General features: G+C 37.0%; 1 protein-coding gene across 1 annotated transcript; it reads left to right on the top strand.

Annotated features, from left to right (window-relative positions):
* Positions 1-62: 62 nt before the first annotated feature.
* On the top strand, positions 63-15,654 carry sec63 (SEC63 homolog, protein translocation regulator). Its single transcript, XM_077220082.1, has 20 exons — positions 63-302; positions 2,802-2,901; positions 3,837-3,951; positions 4,059-4,171; positions 4,474-4,535; positions 4,634-4,692; positions 4,826-4,876; positions 5,054-5,162; positions 5,263-5,357; positions 5,461-5,593; positions 5,894-5,986; positions 6,603-6,748; positions 8,979-9,126; positions 9,226-9,308; positions 10,903-10,962; positions 11,109-11,273; positions 11,860-12,018; positions 12,104-12,304; positions 12,869-12,973; positions 13,356-15,654. The coding sequence occupies exons 1-20, from the start codon at positions 179-181 to the stop codon at positions 13,491-13,493; spliced, it is 2,259 nt and encodes a 752-aa protein (XP_077076197.1). The 5' UTR covers positions 63-178; the 3' UTR covers positions 13,494-15,654.
* The last annotated feature ends 1,431 nt before the right edge of the window (positions 15,655-17,085 follow it).

The raw sequence follows: 17,085 nt of genomic DNA, 5'->3' as shown, positions 1-17,085 counted from the left end.
AGTCTTAATAAAAATAATACAAACAACAGAGGACTTTTATTTTGAAAACAATAGCTATCGTCGCAGAAAGCGCGTGGATGCTGGCTTCCCTCTCCCGCATATGTGTCTAGTCCTACAGTGAAGCGACTGATACGGCGGCAAGGCGGCAGAAAAAATCGGGGTTTAGTGCCGCTGCGAAATGGCTGGACAGCAGTTTCAGTACGACGACAGTGGCAACACTTTTTTCTATTTCCTCACGTCCTTTGTGGGACTAATAGTCATCCCAGCCACCTATTACCTCTGGCCCCGGGATCAGAATGCGGGTAAGGCCCCATATGCTAATGCACTAACGTTACCAGCTAACCAGTTGCCTGTCGCTTGCTGATCACCCTGATTACCAGATTGCCTTTTCTGCGAGAAATATTTGTTGACATTGCTATATTTAATAAAATGAATGCCGAGAGTAAATCCAGTAATGACACCAAGGGCTCGCCAGAATGTTAATGTGAGGCATTAGCAGCTGACCCTTATTCAAATCAACTAAGTTAGACTAGGTGGAATATTTCCAGTATTTTAGACGTGTCAGTAACGAATCCTAATGCAGATACTTCTAAAAAGGCTTTTCAGGTTTCTATTTGAGCTTTGCTACCATCACACACACCAGCTACATACGTTAAATACAGTGTTCCTCCGTTCAATTGGCTTGTTTTCGTATGGCATCGTTTGTTTACGTTGGCAAACACAAACTAATCTGATCATATAATATAATGCAGTGATTTAAAAAATATATATTTTCCGTCTGCATGGCATTCAGTGCCACTTCCACAAATTTGTAAGCATGTGTTATGAAATGTTTTTTCACCTTGTGAATTGTGCTCGTTCATGAACTGCACGTTAATCTTTCATTTACATGCCGTTTACATGCAACAGATAGACATGCTATTAAAGGGATAGTTCACCCAAAAATGAAAATTCTGTCAGTATTTACTCACCCTCATGTTGTTCCAACCCCGTAGACCTTCGTTCATCTTCGGAACACGAATTCAGATATTTTTGATGAAATCTGAGAGCTTGATCACTCCTCCATACTCCTCCATTTGAAACTTGCCAGCCACGAAAAGGCATTAAAGACATTGTTAAAATAGTCCAAGTGACTACTGTGGCTCAATCTTAAGTTTATCAAGCGACGAGAATGCTTTCTGTGCGCAAAAACCAACAAAAATAACGACTTTATTTCAACTATTCATTTCCTTCTCTGTTGGCCTGTAGTCAGTTAACTTAGTGTGATTGCGTAGAGCTACGTCACACGTAGGCTCGCTATTGGCCAACGCTGGTCATGTGGGTGATGCGTGTGACATACAACAACAGAAGATTACGCTATTATACTAGTGAACATAGACAGTAAAAGAAATGGACACAGCGACCCCATTCAATGGAGAAGACTGAAGCCCGATTATTGCACTTCTGGCTGATGGCTGAGCGACTGCGCAGGCTCAAACTGAGCGTGGTTATGACGCAATCGTTAGCCTATTTTTACAAAAACGGCTTCTACGGGGCCATAACGTAAGATACAAAGTAATGGAGCCTTTTATACATTGTCGTGTTTCTTTAGAAATAAATAATGGACAAATGAAGTCTTTGGACGCCTCGGATGTAAAGTTATTCGCTGTCAAAGTGACGACAAAATGAATGGGAGTCAATGGAATGTTAACAGCAGGTGAAGTTCTGCTACAATGGCGGCTCCCGCGAGGCTTCAGTTTCCGGCTCATGGATTACCCCCTTGCTAGTGAACTGACTCGAGGCCCAGAGAGAAGGAAATGAATAGTTGAAATAAAGTCGTTATTTTTGTTGGTTTTTGCACACAAAAAGTATTCTTGTCGCTTGATAAACTTAAGATTGAGCCACTGTAGTCACTTGGACTATTTTAACAATGTCTTTAATGACTTTTCGGGGCTGGCAAGTTTCAATCCCTCAAGAAGCCTATGGACTAGTATGGAGGAGTGATCCAGCTCTCAGATTTCATCAAAAATATCTTAGTTCGTGTTCCGAAGATGAACGAAGGTCTTACGGGCTTGGAACAACATGAGGGTGAGTAAATACTGACAGAATTTTCATTTTTGGGTGAACTATCCCTTTAAGTCAAGTCAAACTTGATCAAATTCACAGCAATAAATGTAGTTTCTGCAGGCTACATGGAAGAAAACACAAAAATAAACTGACAGGTAAAAAGTACACACTTATAATTAAAATTAAATGCTTAAAGTGACAAAACACATTTATATTTAAGAGTATTAACAGCTGTGTAAACAGTGCAAGTGTTCAGCTGTGCAAACAAGAATGAAGTGTGTAACAAGAAACATTCAAGAAAAGCTATAGTTTCTTGGTTCTTACAGCTCATTAATGCTCAGTAATTTCCTATCAGGCTGAAAACACTACAGCATTTGTTTTGTGTGCGACTGCATATAAAACCCTCTGTCTAGATATTATTATCGATGGTTTTATTGCACAAAAATCATTGTCTTGTTCATTTCTGTTATATAAAATTAATCGTACATTTTCATGCTGCTTTTGTAATATGGCTCTCAATGTAAGAGGGGCACAAAGGGTCACATTCAGATAAAAATATCAAATGCCATGCCAAGTTTGCAATACCCCCTAACTAAAAAGTGCAATAGTCCTGCAATGCTTTTTGGGCATGCTAAGACTAATATTGTTTCTCGCACATGTACTGTAAATACTGTGATAATATTGTAAGCATCCAGTACTATGAAATATATATATATTTTTTCTCATTCTTGTCTGTTACGTAAATTAATTCACAGAGCAATTGCGGTTGAAGAGTTTACGAAGAGTTCATGGAAGATGTCTGTGGTATCGCCTTCGGCTTATGAAATCACAGCAGAGCATTGTTCCAACACTTAAGTAAGTGATTGTTTCTGTGAAAATGGTGTGTTTCAGGGGAATTAATCTCATTTAGCTTGGTTTGCTGTCTTTTTGCAGTTTGTTTATTATTGTAGATTATTATTGCAGTAGTTGTTTGTATATAGTGTGCACTGGGGAACAGATTTGCAATTGTACAACATCTGTTTACGATGATGCAAAATGCAACAAAAAAAATTGTCCTTTATGCATGTGAGGTATATTAAAGGATATAAAAACATATCGTGAGCTTAGAATTATACAGTTCTATCTCCGTTTAGGGTAGTTCTGAGATATTGAGATATATACATCAAAGTTTTTACATCCCTGCTGTTTTGTGAGATGGAACCTTTTTGTTTTATTAATAACTACTAATAAAATATTTTTTTTACAAAAATAACACCACACAGGCATTAATAAACACCTAATGGATAAGATTGTCAAAAACTCAATTTCGACCAAAAGTGGAGATAGAACCGAATAATTCTAAGCTCACGATATATTGTTTAATATATTAACTTGTGAAGTATTAGGTACTTGGTATTCTGAAAACATTCATTTTTTATTATGATAGCAGTTATTTCATGATTTCTGAATTTTCACATAGCGATCTAGATCTGTTTGATTTTAATGGGCAGATTCAAATGTACTCTTCTTGTATATTGCTGTGACACCCCAGCAATTTAAAACTTTTGAAATCATTAATTCTCCAGCAAAATAATGGCCTCAGAACTTTTCAAAGCTCTGCACCAACTATTTAAAGCACAAAGCTTGGATCAGATGCATGGGGTATTCAGACATCCTGTCTTTCATGGTTTCAATCTGCTCTTTTGGCTATTTAGTCACCATTACATATACAGCAGCTATTGTCTATTTAATTGTAAATTGTGGTTACAAACTAAAATTCACTTTTTTGTTGTTGTTCTGTGTTATTTTAGAAAAGCAGCCCTGTTGTTTGGGTGGGCAGTATTTCTTTTCCTGGCCTATAAGGTGTCTAAATTAGATCGAGAGTACCAGGAGTATAACCCCTATGAGGTCCTCAGCTTGGACGCGGTAAGGACGACATTCTTGCTTTCTCTCTTGTTTATCTTGTTCTTTGTCATTTTAATCTCTAAACTACTACTTCTCAAGATTAATAGATCCATTATGTTCCTCTTTAGGGGGCATCTGTTGCTGAGATTAAGAAGCAGTACAGAGTTCTGTCTCTAAAACACCATCCTGATAAAGGTGGAGATGAGGCCATGTTCATGAAGCTTGCTAAAGCTTACTCAGCGTAAGACTGCTGCCGCCACCCATTTTATTCATAGTTGCCTTTTAAATTTAATGTCATGTTATTTATGGCTGTGGCAACTAATTTTTCTGTGTGAGTCAATCTTGGTATTGCAGTGGGTTGTTTTAGCTAGCACAATACAATTCATAAAAAAGCTATTCATAAAAATGTCATCCACCGAGCCAGAATTAAATGCTTAATCTTCTTGAAATACCCACGCTGCACCTTTCTATTACTTGTCAATATGGCACAGTATGTAATCATCAGTTTTTGAAATTGTTTTCCACATTCATACTTTCTCACAGTTTGACAAATGAGGAATCACGGAAAAACTGGGAGACATATGGCAACCCTGATGGCCCAAGAGGTGATGATTTCTTTAACTTGTTGATTGATTATTTAGTGTTCCATAAACTGAAAAAAAATATCTTGTTTTTATCTCGATTTCATTTCACTCTTGATCAGTGACGAGTTTTGGAATCGCTCTTCCTGCGTGGATTGTTGACCAGAAAAACTCCATGCTGGTAAGTTCACACACATTTTTTTTCCCCAGCTGTCAGTTAAGTTTAAACCGCAATAAGCAAGTGTCACCTAAAAATTATATAAATGCCCCAAAAGCAATAACTGGCAAAACCTGTTTGCTTGTGCCTTTCACAGGTGCTGCTGGTCTATGGGTTGGCTTTTATGGTCATCCTTCCTGTGGTTGTGGTAAGCTAGTCTTCTAGTGGCGATTAATAACTTAGACTTTAGATTTCATAGAAAACATGTACAATGTTCAAAAGTTTTGTACAGGCATTTTAGAAATTGTAGTATAGAAACCCTTTAATTGATTACATTGATTAATAAAGGGTTTATTAGAATATTAATGTGTGCATTTGTGTTTAGGGCACATGGTGGTACCGTTCCATCCGCTACAGTGGTGATCAGATCCTGATCAACACAACTCAGCTTTTTATGCACTTTATGTACAAAACACCTACAATGAACATGAAACGTAAGTGCACACCTAGACGGATGTAAGGTCACCATTCAGAAAACTACTTTATGACATCCTTTCGTGAATTTCTCTGACTGAGTCTCTCTCTGTTTGACAGGATTGGTGATGGTGTTGACAGCAGCATTTGAGTTTGATCCTCGTAGTAACAAAGAGGCCATTATAAGACCAACAGACAACATAGAAGTTCCCCAGGTAAAATGTTCAAACTTTTATATGCGTTTTGTGCCAAAGATTTAAGAGTGCTTGTGGATAATGATTACAATTTAATATGCTGGGTGTTTATTCCTTTCTGCAGTTGATTCGGGAGCTGGGGAACATTAATGTTAAGAAGAAGGAGCCTCCGTTCTGCTATCCCTACAGCCTGAAGGCTCGAGTCTTATTACTTACACACCTTGCCAGGATGGATGTTTCTGAGAACATAGAGGAGGGTATGCATTCACACACACACCTCTCAAGTGTCCACATTTATTCCTGTAAGATAATACCACAACAACTACCTGTCTAATACAATTCATTACATTTATGCATTTGGCAGACGGTTTTATCCAAAAGAATTCAAGCTATACATTGCAAGTATGTTTGCTCCTTGAGAATCAAACCCAAACTTGTCGTTGCTAATGCCACGCTCTGCTAGTTGAGCTACCTGAACTGTATTCATGTTGAATTATCATTGCAAATAATTTAGGGTTATTAATGTGAATTAATTGGTAGTTTTGTGTCTTCTGCAGATCAAAGGTTTGTGGTGAAGAAGGGCCCTGCTTTACTACAGGAAATGATCAATGTTGGCTGTCAACTCACTATGATGGCAACCAGTAGAGGAGGTAACTTGAAAACAATGTTCAAATACTGACAGATGGACTTAATTTTAATATACATATATACTATGGTTCAAAAGTTTGGCGTCAGTATGATTTTTGATTTGAAAGAAATTATTTTATTCAAGAATGCATTAAATTGACTAAAAATGGCAGTGAAGACTTAAAATTATTTTAAAAAAAACCCCACCTATTTCAAATAAATGCTGTTGTTTTGAACTTTTTACTCATCAAAGAGCCCTGAAAGGTAAATGTATCATGGATTCCACAAAAATATCAAGCAGCACAACTGTTTTCAACATTGATGATAATAATAAATGTTAGAATGATTTCTGAAGGTTCATGTGACATTGAAGACTGAAGTAATGGCTGCTGAAAATTCAAATTTGCCATCACAGGAATAAATTAAATAAAACAGAAAATAGTTATTTTAATTTGTAATACTTTTTCACAATATAACATTTTTCGTTTATGTATTTTAATCAAATAAAGCGTCCATGGTGAGCATAAGAGACTTCTTTTAAAAATCTTTCTGATTCCAAACTATTGAACACTAGTCTATATGAAGTAGCATACATGATTAAAACATGTTTTTCTTTGCTTGTGTTTGATTTTTTTTTAGGCCTTCGGGCCCCCAGGCTGACGTCCATAGAGAACTGCATGAAGCTGTCTCAGATGGTGGTTCAAGGACTGCAGGAGGCCAAGTCTCCTCTCCTGCAGTTGCCTCATTTTGAAGAAGAGCACCTCCGATACTGTATCTCTAAAAAGGTACATCTTCCCCAAAGGCGTTACAGCACATAAAATTATTTTTGTTGTTGTTTATAGTATAACTGTAAAGTTTGGGAGTGTTTGGTTCAGGAAATTTGCTACCAGGATGGTGTGTCCATTAAAACACAGGGGTCCAGTACTCAGTCCATACTCATGTAACAGATCGTGAATCAGGCCATAGAGTAGACTGGGAATCAAATATAGAGTTGTATGGTTTCTATGAACAAATAAACAACAAACAGAATCTTAAATATAATTAACACCATAGAACTTCAACTAATAAATCAATCACATAATCCAATCCTAAATAATAATACTGAAACAATCACATAGAACATTTCAGAATTATTCTCAAGAATTAACATTATGAAACAAATCAAAAGGGCACAAACTTACATTGTCAGGAACACATCACTCTACAAAGGCTCTCATTAGGAGAGTAAGAAAGGACAGTCTGCTTCCATTGCATATGGCACACACCAAACAATAGTGATTTATCAATCATTAAGTGCACCTGAACAGACTTGGCTCCTCCCATGACTGGCTACGTCATGTAATCCATAGGAATTCTCAACAATAACTATAAAAACTGTGGCATTTTATGGCTCGTTTCCACTGAGCAGTATGGTACGGTACAGTACGGTTCGGGTCGGGTCAGTAAACCATGATCCGGCTAGCGTTTCCACCGCCAACAATACCCTTCTTGATAGGCGTGTTTGCCGGAAAGGAGCGATCAACGTCATTTTCGCGCGAAGAAGAAAGCGACAAAGTAAACACCAATGGGTGGCATACAGCAGATATTGTCCTTGCTTCTCGGCATGTTTGTCACAAGAAGAGAAGCGCTAACATTAGGCATTTCTCAATACCAAGTACGCAAAGTTCTCAGCAGAAGGACTCCCGAGGACGCGAGTCCGGTAATTCTCCAAATGGAACAGCGCGTTCTTGAAAGCATCATTCAGCTCGCTCTGCATGTACCTTTTAGGAAACAATAAAACTAATTATATTATAAAACACTACTCTGCCTCTTTTCGTTTTCATTTATATACATATTAAACATTATAGGCACACAAATGTGGTTCAGGCAATGTATAGACCTGATTATATTATTTACTGCATGTTTAACGTTAGCCTATTTATAACAAAATGAAATATAAAACACAACCCTGCATCTTTTCGTTTAAATTTTCAAAATATTAAATATATTCCAGGCACTATGTGCACTTGTACAAATGTTGCAATAAACAACATTACAGTGATAATCTTGTAATAAAATAAAAAATGACTAAACTCAACCCAGTTAAATTTCTGTTTTATCAATAATAGCCATTATAAAAGTATAAGTAAAAGGTAACGTTACAAGAAGCTAAACAATAAGAAATAAAGCAAACAATTCAGTCAAATATACAAATTCAGCGCTAGTCTAACGTTAACGTTACAACGGAAAAGTTGAATAGCCTAAATATATGAAACTTCACTTAGCCCTCAGCCAAAACGATTGGCCAGGGAACGAATTATCGATTCACGAGACCAACGATCACCCGTTAGATATACACAAGACGAATTACCACTACAGAGTCAGCGGCAAACGTCAGAACGACTAGCCGAGTAAAGGCTGTTCCAGGCGGGGAACATGAGCGCCCGCTGATCCCTGGAATGGATCAAATTATCATAAATCATTATAAATAAACCACAGATTTGAGCTTTAAACAACTACATTCTCGTCTCAAAATCTATTAAAACTACATTTCGTGAAAGAATAACCGTAGTATTACATTCCAACTGTATATTAAAAAATAGCGCTTTTTATGTTGTCATTCCCCTTGTAGCACGCGCAAGTGATGATACTCTGTCAACCAATCAGCGTTCTGCAGTGAGTCTAGCTCCTCCCTTTAGTACCGTACCACTGTGCTAGGTACCCCAACGGAAGGGTACCCAAAAAGTGGTACGGTACGGTTCGGCTTTTTGGTACCATTCACAACTTTTGACAGTGGAAACGCAAATAATTGCGTAGCGAACTGTACCGTACCGTACCGCTCAGTGGAAACGAGCCATAATAGTTAGGGCTGTGAGTGAATCTGCTGCATCAGTTATAGTTGCACTTTCTAAATTGTGTAGCTGTTTTTTCTTCATAATAAGTTTAATACAAACCATAGTTACATACCCCACTTAAACTATTGTTACTATGCAAAAACTGTGGTTTCCAAATATCGTTCCCCTCTCTTGTTTTCAGTATAAGGTGCGGACGTTGCAGGATCTGGTCAGTCTGAAAGACTCTGACAGGAGAAACATGCTTAGATTCCTTGGGGATGAGAAGTATGATGAGGTCATGGCTGTCCTCGGGAGCTTCCCCTGTATCAACATGGAAACTAAACTTCAAGGTGTGTTTGTTAGTCAGCGTTTGTACACTCTTACATTCAATAAAAACAATATGTGTGATTTAAAGACTTTAACTCTGTTAATGTTTCATCACTCTACAGTGTTGGACGATGAAGATAGCAATAACATCACGGCAGGATCCATTGTCACAGTTACGGTTACCTTGACAAGGAAGAGAATGTCTGTAAGTAGTATATTTACAAGGATATCCCATGGGCCACCAATCATCCAGGGCCCGTATTCCTAAAGAATCTTAATGCAAAAAGTAGCTCCTAGTGACAAAATTCTAAGAAAATTCTTAGAAATGTGGGCGTTTACTCCTAAAATTAAAGAAAAGATCCTAGTAAAGAAAAAAGTAATTCAGAGAGCATCTTAACCCTTAAGAGAGGTCTTAAGGTCAAAATTGTTAGGAGCACGGACGAGGACTTTTCAGAGGCTTAAGAGTTTTTTTAGCAGAGGACAAAATGGCAGAAATACGAAGTGGGAGAAGAAATGCATTGCAGACAATAGATGACAGTGAGTTAATAAGACACTATAGATTAGATTGTGCAGGGATCATGTTTGTGACCGATTTTATTAGAGAGACAATAACATCTCCGACACAGCGCAGGAATGGCATAGGGCCAGAAATGAAATCACTACTGTATATTAAGATATTTGGCAGCTGGGAAAATGCATCAACGCAGCAGTGATGATTTGGGTCTGTCACAAACTTCTGTAAGCAGAGTGATCACAAACAATTACAGCACTTTCAGAACCTCTTATTGTGTCGCAGTTCATTTAGTTTCCACTGGACATTCCCACATTGCAGGCTCAAAAAAATGCATTTATGAATATAGCAGGCTTCCGCACAAGCAGGGGGAATGAACCGTAAATAATTTATTATTAATCGCTATAAGCTCCCACGTCTGCTTCTGTGCTGTGACACCCCGCCTGATTTTCCTTTAAGGATGGCCTTGTGTTGATTCACTAACTGGGCTCACAGTAAACACTGTTCCTCTGTCCAGTTGAGCTTTCTTGTCCTTTTTTTTATTCCATGTTTGTTACATTAAAACCAACATTCAAACCACCACTTAAATAGACAGTGGAACAATTTTTATCATTCTAATCCAATCAAATACCTTATAGGAAATTAACAGTATGGTAAATAAAAAAAAGGATTTATATACACAAATATAATGTGTGTGTGTGTGTGTGTGTGTGTGTATGAGAATGGTCAAATAGGAAAAATTACGCAAAGTGAAGGCTTAGAATAGACCCTAATCACTCTTTTTTTCCTTCTTGGACAACCAACCAATCACAGTCTTCAAAAGATTGTGTCATACATAGCAACGGGGTCAGCCCCGGCTCCTCACTAAGATAAAAGTTTTTGTCTTTTCCTTACTCAGTAGTATTCTCAGATCGGTCCCGAATCACTCTTAAGCTAAGACTCCTACTTAAAAGTTTTCAAGCTAAATTAAGAGTTTTCTAAAAGGATTCTTAGATTCTTTAGGAATACGGGCCCAGATGTTTACTTGAAAAGGGGTTGTGCTGATTTGTGTGTTATGAATATATTATGCGCATTGATTATGGTCATGGAATGGCCATTGGTACACATTGCAGTTGCAGCAGGCATCCACAAGAGGTCAATGCTGAGCTTGTTTTTCCTCTTCTTTTTTTTGGTTGAGAATTAATTTCAGCAAGACAATCATATTTTACCAAAAACAGTCTTTGTTATTTGAATTCTTTACGCACAACAACATTGTAAATTTGTACACTAAATTTGTATTTGTGTTTAGGAGATGTTCGAGAAAGAGGAGAATGCACCTCTACCTTCAGAGGAAGCTAATGCAGAGGAGGTAGTTTAAGATTAAGTTACACATTAATCAAACACAAAATTATAATGATTTAAATTTGCATCTTTGCAAATTCTTCACATTTGCATGTTGCTATTTGCTCATTATCATGTTTGAACGTTTTAAAAGGATTAATTTGTCATTTGCAGCAAGGTGATGCCAAGAACAAAACTAAAGTTTGGCAAAATAAGAATAAAGGAGCTAAAAAAGCTGCCAAGTCCAAAAAGAAGAAACTGACTAAGAAGAAACCAGTCACCCAACAGCAAGCAAAAGGAGACAAGGCCAAACAGGCCAATGGCAATGTGGCAGGAAATGTAAGGAACCTAGAACTTTGTATATGTTCAGTGAAAAAAAAATATTTTGATAAAAAATAACATTCAATTGTACCGTACAAAAGTTTTTTAAAATTGATACTTTTATTAATCGAGGATGCAATAAAATGATGCATGAAAGTGACAGTAAAACATTTATAGTGGTACAAAATATTTATATTTTGACTAAATGCTGTTCTTATGAACTTTCCATTCAAAGAAATTCTGAAAAACTGATTTTAACACTGATAATAATAAATGCTTCCTGAGCAGCAAATCAGCATATTAGAATGATTTTTGAAGTACCATGTGACACTGAAGACTAGAGTAATTTCTGCTTTTTCATTATAGAAATAAATTACATTTTAAAATGTATTAAAATAGAAAACTGCTTTTCTTAATTCCAATAATATTTCACAATAAAACAATGCAGCCTTGGTGAGCATAAGACTTCTTTTAAAAAAAGATTTGGTAGTTCTAATATGTCTCATTCATTCATTTTAGTCAGTCTTGCTTTGATGCACAATTTCTGATGTTATTGTCAGCAACAACAAATCTTTCATCCACTTGCATATGTTTTTGTTCACAGGAAGTTGCTGCATCAAAAGAGGAAGAGGACGATCTCTCTGATAAAGGCAGTGAATCCGACGAAGCAGAAGGAAATAAGGACTCGCCCAGCGAGAGAGATGAGGAGAGTGACAAGCAGAGTGACACTGAGTTGGATGAGATTGCTGGAGATGATGAGGAGGTGTGTCGAATCCCTTGGATGAGAGACTGCTGATGGTAGTTATTTTCGTGCAGCTTTCCATAACCAGCGCGTCTTTTTTCTATAGGAATGGGAGGCCCTACAACAGAGCATTCAGCGTCGTGAAAGGGCGCTATTGGAGACCAAGTCTAAGGTCACACACCCCGTCTACAGCCTGTACTTCCCTGAGGAGAAACAGGAGTGGTGGTGGCTCTACATCGCAGATAGGAAGGAGCAGACACTGGTGTCTATGCCCAATCATGTATGCACACTCAAAGACACTGAGGAGGTGAGGCCACAACCACCGGTTTGTGCTCTGTCACACCTTTTTGTTGAGGAAAGTTGAAAAAAAATGAGGTAAAAGAAAGGATGACATTGTGTTGCTCATTGTTTTGATGGTCTTGGAATTTTAGCATATCCAAGTCTTTCAATAGGAAAACCAAGGCATTTAGAACTGGAATACATAATGCCAAAAACTAATCACTAAAATGAATTGCAATATGGTGTGCGGTCATATAATATAGTGTAATGGAAGAATAATAGAATGAGTGTGTGTGTGTGACTGGCTGAATGGTGCTAGCTTCAGAGTCTTCTGCGTTTTCCAGTTTTCCCCATAGCCTGTTGCCAGGCAACCTCCACACTGCAGTCTCTGTCTGGTTACAGGACAGCCAGATGCCTGTCATAATTCTGTCTGACATACTGAGTGCTTCCTCTCTGTGAGGAGCATGAGAATGCAAGGATGTAAACCAAAGGGTCTTAAATCACCCCATATTTCCCAATTATTCCTCCGTATTAGATTGTGCTGAGTTGTGTAAAGTGACCAATGACTATGTAAACTTCCTGTTTGCCTCAGGTTGAACTGAAATTCCCCGCTCCATCCAAAACCGGAAACTATCAATATTCTGTGATTCTCAAATCGGATTCATTCATGGGATTAGATCAGGTCAAGCCACTCAAGGTCAGTTTATTTTTATTTTATTTTTATTCTCTCCTCTTTGGAAATGCTCTTTCTTATTTTTTCAATTATTTTTTATGCAAAAATATACACACACTGGGTTCGACTTACTTTTTTTTTTTTTAAGGTTTAAAAAAATATTTTTTAAAAGAAGTATCTTAGCCTCACCAAAGCTGCATTCATTTGATCAAAAATAGAGTAAAACAGTAATATAGCAAAAGTTTTATTACAATTGAATATAACCGTTTTCAATTTTAATATATTTTAAATGTAATGTTTAATTGTGTGATTGCAAAGCTGGATTTTCAGCAGCCATTACTCCAGTTAATCAATATGTACATTTATTTACTAGAATCTTTGTGGTCCTAATTTTGTTTCGTTTTAGCTGGAGGTTCACGAGGCGAAGGCCATGTTGGATAACCACCCACAGTGGGATATTCCAGAAACTGAGGAAGAAGAGGATGACCCAGAGGACAGTGATGGCATTGAGGAGTCTGAGGAAGACGAAGAAGACAACGACTAAACCAGTCATTTCATGCAAACTTGAGCACAGCTCATACACCCATGTGCCCACTCATGCGTGCACGCACACACACACACACACACACACACATATGCTCCCACACACCCACATAGCCCCAGACGTTGCCGTCGTCTGGGCCGCCACACACCGGAGGCAAACAGGAGACAAGGACGTTGACGCCCCCTCTTCCTGTTTAAAACCCTCATGAATCACAAATCTGTCTGAACCGTTTATTTTGCCAATCAAAACAAGACTTAAGGAACTGTTGGTTATCTTTCCCTGCGTTCATCCAGTCGTTATCGGTGGGATGTCTCAGTGGTTATGTGTGGGGTCCAGCTGTGTTTCATATTCCTCTCCACTTGACGAAAAACATGTCTGACCAACCAATGCGTCGGAAAAAATAAAAACCAGAGTACCGCTAAAAAAATCACACACCTCATGACTGTCATTTTTCAATGGTCCGTTTATGCTTCAAAGGGGTTTTCTACCTTATCATTTTGTAGTTTTATGTAGTTTAATAAATATCAAATTTACCAGGTGTTTCCACTTTTACGAGGCTGTGTGAAGTGTAATCTGGAGTGAGCACAAGGACTTGTTGCGCTCAGAGCTGCTTGAACGGGAGTTATGGGCGAAGGATCTCAAATTGTCTCCATTGTCCTGAAGTGTGGAAATTCACTACATTTATAAAGCTCACCTATCTTAACTACTTCCAGCTTCTCGTCACGAGCGCAGGTTGTCTCAGCCTCACAAAAATGACTGTAGACATTCCACAGCCAGGTCTACCGTTTAGTCCTGATTTAACGTTTAATGTTGCTTTACCTAGAACTATTGTTCCGCAGTTACATAAATATCTGGTAGATATCAGACTGATTTCTTGCCTCTGTATATTAACATGGCCTAGTTTTTTGTTTTTGTTTTTAACTCCCTCTAGGACAATACAAGTTTTTGAATATTGAAATATTATTTTTTTCACCCTTATATATTTATCCCACTGACTTTTTGAACTGGAAACAGAAAATTCTCCACTGTTGCTGACTGCAGTTGTTATAAAGAGCCCGTGTTTCTAGTGTGAATGTACACAAGTACAGGTTTTTTCCCATCAATCTGTTGGCCATAGAACTTTGAAAGACAAGTGGGTGGAATTTAAACCAAAAAAAATTACCAAATGACATATAGGCTTTTGGCTTCCCATGGATCTGTATTCATCAATTATTGATAGTTTAGCTTGATTTGTTTTTTAAATGTATGATATATATATATATAATTGTTTTACATTCCACTATCATCAAATATGAATGCCTTATTCAATGTATAAAATTTGTAGTGGCCACAAATATTGCAAATGGTTTGTGATGCAAAAACACCAATATAAGTGATGGGAATAATTGAGGGTCAGTGTTTATTTCTGTAAGTTTATCTCTTTTTTTTGTGAGTGGAGGGATGGCAACAAGGCTTAAAATTAAGGGTAGATTTTTTTTATTTGGGATATCATTTTCGTTCCATTTTAAATGTTATTTTGCACCAGTGGAAGCTCTGACAGTGTATTGGAAGTGCTGATTTAGTGGTTGTGAAAATAGTAGTCTGGTCTGTTTATTTATCAATCAGTGGGAGAGGTGACATGAAATTATTTGAAATGTAGAAATGATAATCTCTCAATTTGTTACATTGTTTTTTATCATGAATTTATGACAGGAAATTGGATTTTCTTGTTTGTTCCCAATAGCTAATGTATGTATTTTATAGTTACGTTTGGAAAATTGCAAACATCCGTAGAAAATGATTTTACATATTTCCCCTCGCGTTCATTAGCATAAACACAATATAATCTTTATTGACATAGGGAAAGTGTCATATTCTGGCTGCATGTAACACATTCACAACCAATTTTATAAAATAATAAAGATTTTACAGATACATAGACATTTTAGTATTATAGCTCCAAAAAAAGATTGTAGCCTCAGAATTCATGCTGTGACTGAAGCGCACAGATTATGAGAAATGTCTCCGCATACACACAGAGAAACTCAACGGCCAGAAAAAGGGGTGAATTGCCTAGTAAACAGTATCTGCCACTTTTGTTTACAAGAAAACTGTCATTGTAAATGGAAAATATATATTATTTGTATTTAAATAATTTCAAATAAAATAACTTTTTAAATGATTTTCTTTTTGATTACACTTGATTGAACACATCTTTGAGATGTTCTCTGAATCTGCATCATTCTTTGATAAATACATGGTTTTTAAAGGTGATGATACACAGGGCAACTCTTTGAGCAATTTTGCTGGGCAATCTTGCAGAGCGATTGTTGCTTGGGCACTTTCCCATTGAAAATGGGCAATACATTTCTATCTGGATCATTTAGATCGGTCCTGGGCCCGGTGTCTCACCTGGTTGCCCGTTGATGGCAAAATTGCTCAAAAAGTTGCACTGTGTATCATCACCTTAAGAGTTTACTAGACTAAGCTTTATTTGTCTGAAGGTATGGGGCCTTTCTTCTTCTTAATTTTCCATGAAATTTTCTTAAACATTTTGAAGAAATATTTGTTAATGATTTGGTAAATATTATACAAAAGAGAATGAAAGTTACTTTAAAGTGTTACAAGTCCTGCTTTATCTTTAGCCTATGCAGTTGGTGAGCTGAGAATGGGGGTCCCTGGTCTGTAGAGTCCATACATCACCATCCCCTTTATTTTTTAAACACCCAGTTTCTGCAACTTCTATATGAGCCTCGTCCAAATTTGCCATTTGGACTTTGAATTTAATTATTTGAATTAAACGAGAAACAAATTAATTTAAATGTCTATTTGTTGAATGTTAAAAGTAGCAATCACAATTTTTCATTTTATTTACGTAAATACTGAGAGTATATTCCTAAATAATTTATATCGACATTTTTCGCCTTTCTATAAATATTTTTGCCGTTATAAGAAATTTAATGTATTAACCCAATAAGTTAGTCAAGTGTGCAGCTTAAAGTCAAAACTTCACGCGCTGACACGTGAACATGTTATTAGCCTATTTGTTAAAAAAAAAAACGAATTTGGACAATATTCCCTCTAAAATAGATAGACAATAACTATACTCGCGCCATACATTAGATATTTAAACGGATTTCCGTGATAATATAGGCTCTGTATAGCTATGCTCATAAATGTGCCGTATTTTCCTCATTTTTACCACGTATCACTATGACTGCTATGCTTTAGGTGTATTTCTGCAGTGCGAAACTGACATCAGTTTTCGTCCCGTGACCTTGAGTAGCTTCTCGAACAGGTTGTGATACATATTCAACACCCAAATCCAATATGACCCCTCACCCCTTCTTCGAGTAGGCTAAATGACCACAAACAACAGTGAAAATACATTTTCAAAACAAAAAAATAAACAAAACAATAAAGACGAATAGGCTAATCAACTCAATGCATGAAACAACAATAGGCTACATCACGCATTTTTTTAATTCTGTGTAATAATAAAAATTATTAAAAAAACAAACAGATTATCTCAACACCAAATCATTTAAGTTCTTAAATATAGTAGGCCTATTAATGATTTTACATTAGCTGTTCTGAATGCGGGCATGGGGTT

The sequence above is a fragment of the Siphateles boraxobius genome, unplaced genomic scaffold, assembly GCF_051911475.1.
Source record: "Siphateles boraxobius isolate OS27281-9 unplaced genomic scaffold, OSU_SipBor_1 8, whole genome shotgun sequence".
Lineage (NCBI taxonomy): Eukaryota > Metazoa > Chordata > Actinopteri > Cypriniformes > Leuciscidae > Siphateles > Siphateles boraxobius.
This window is presented reverse-complemented; position numbering and strand designations above follow the sequence as displayed.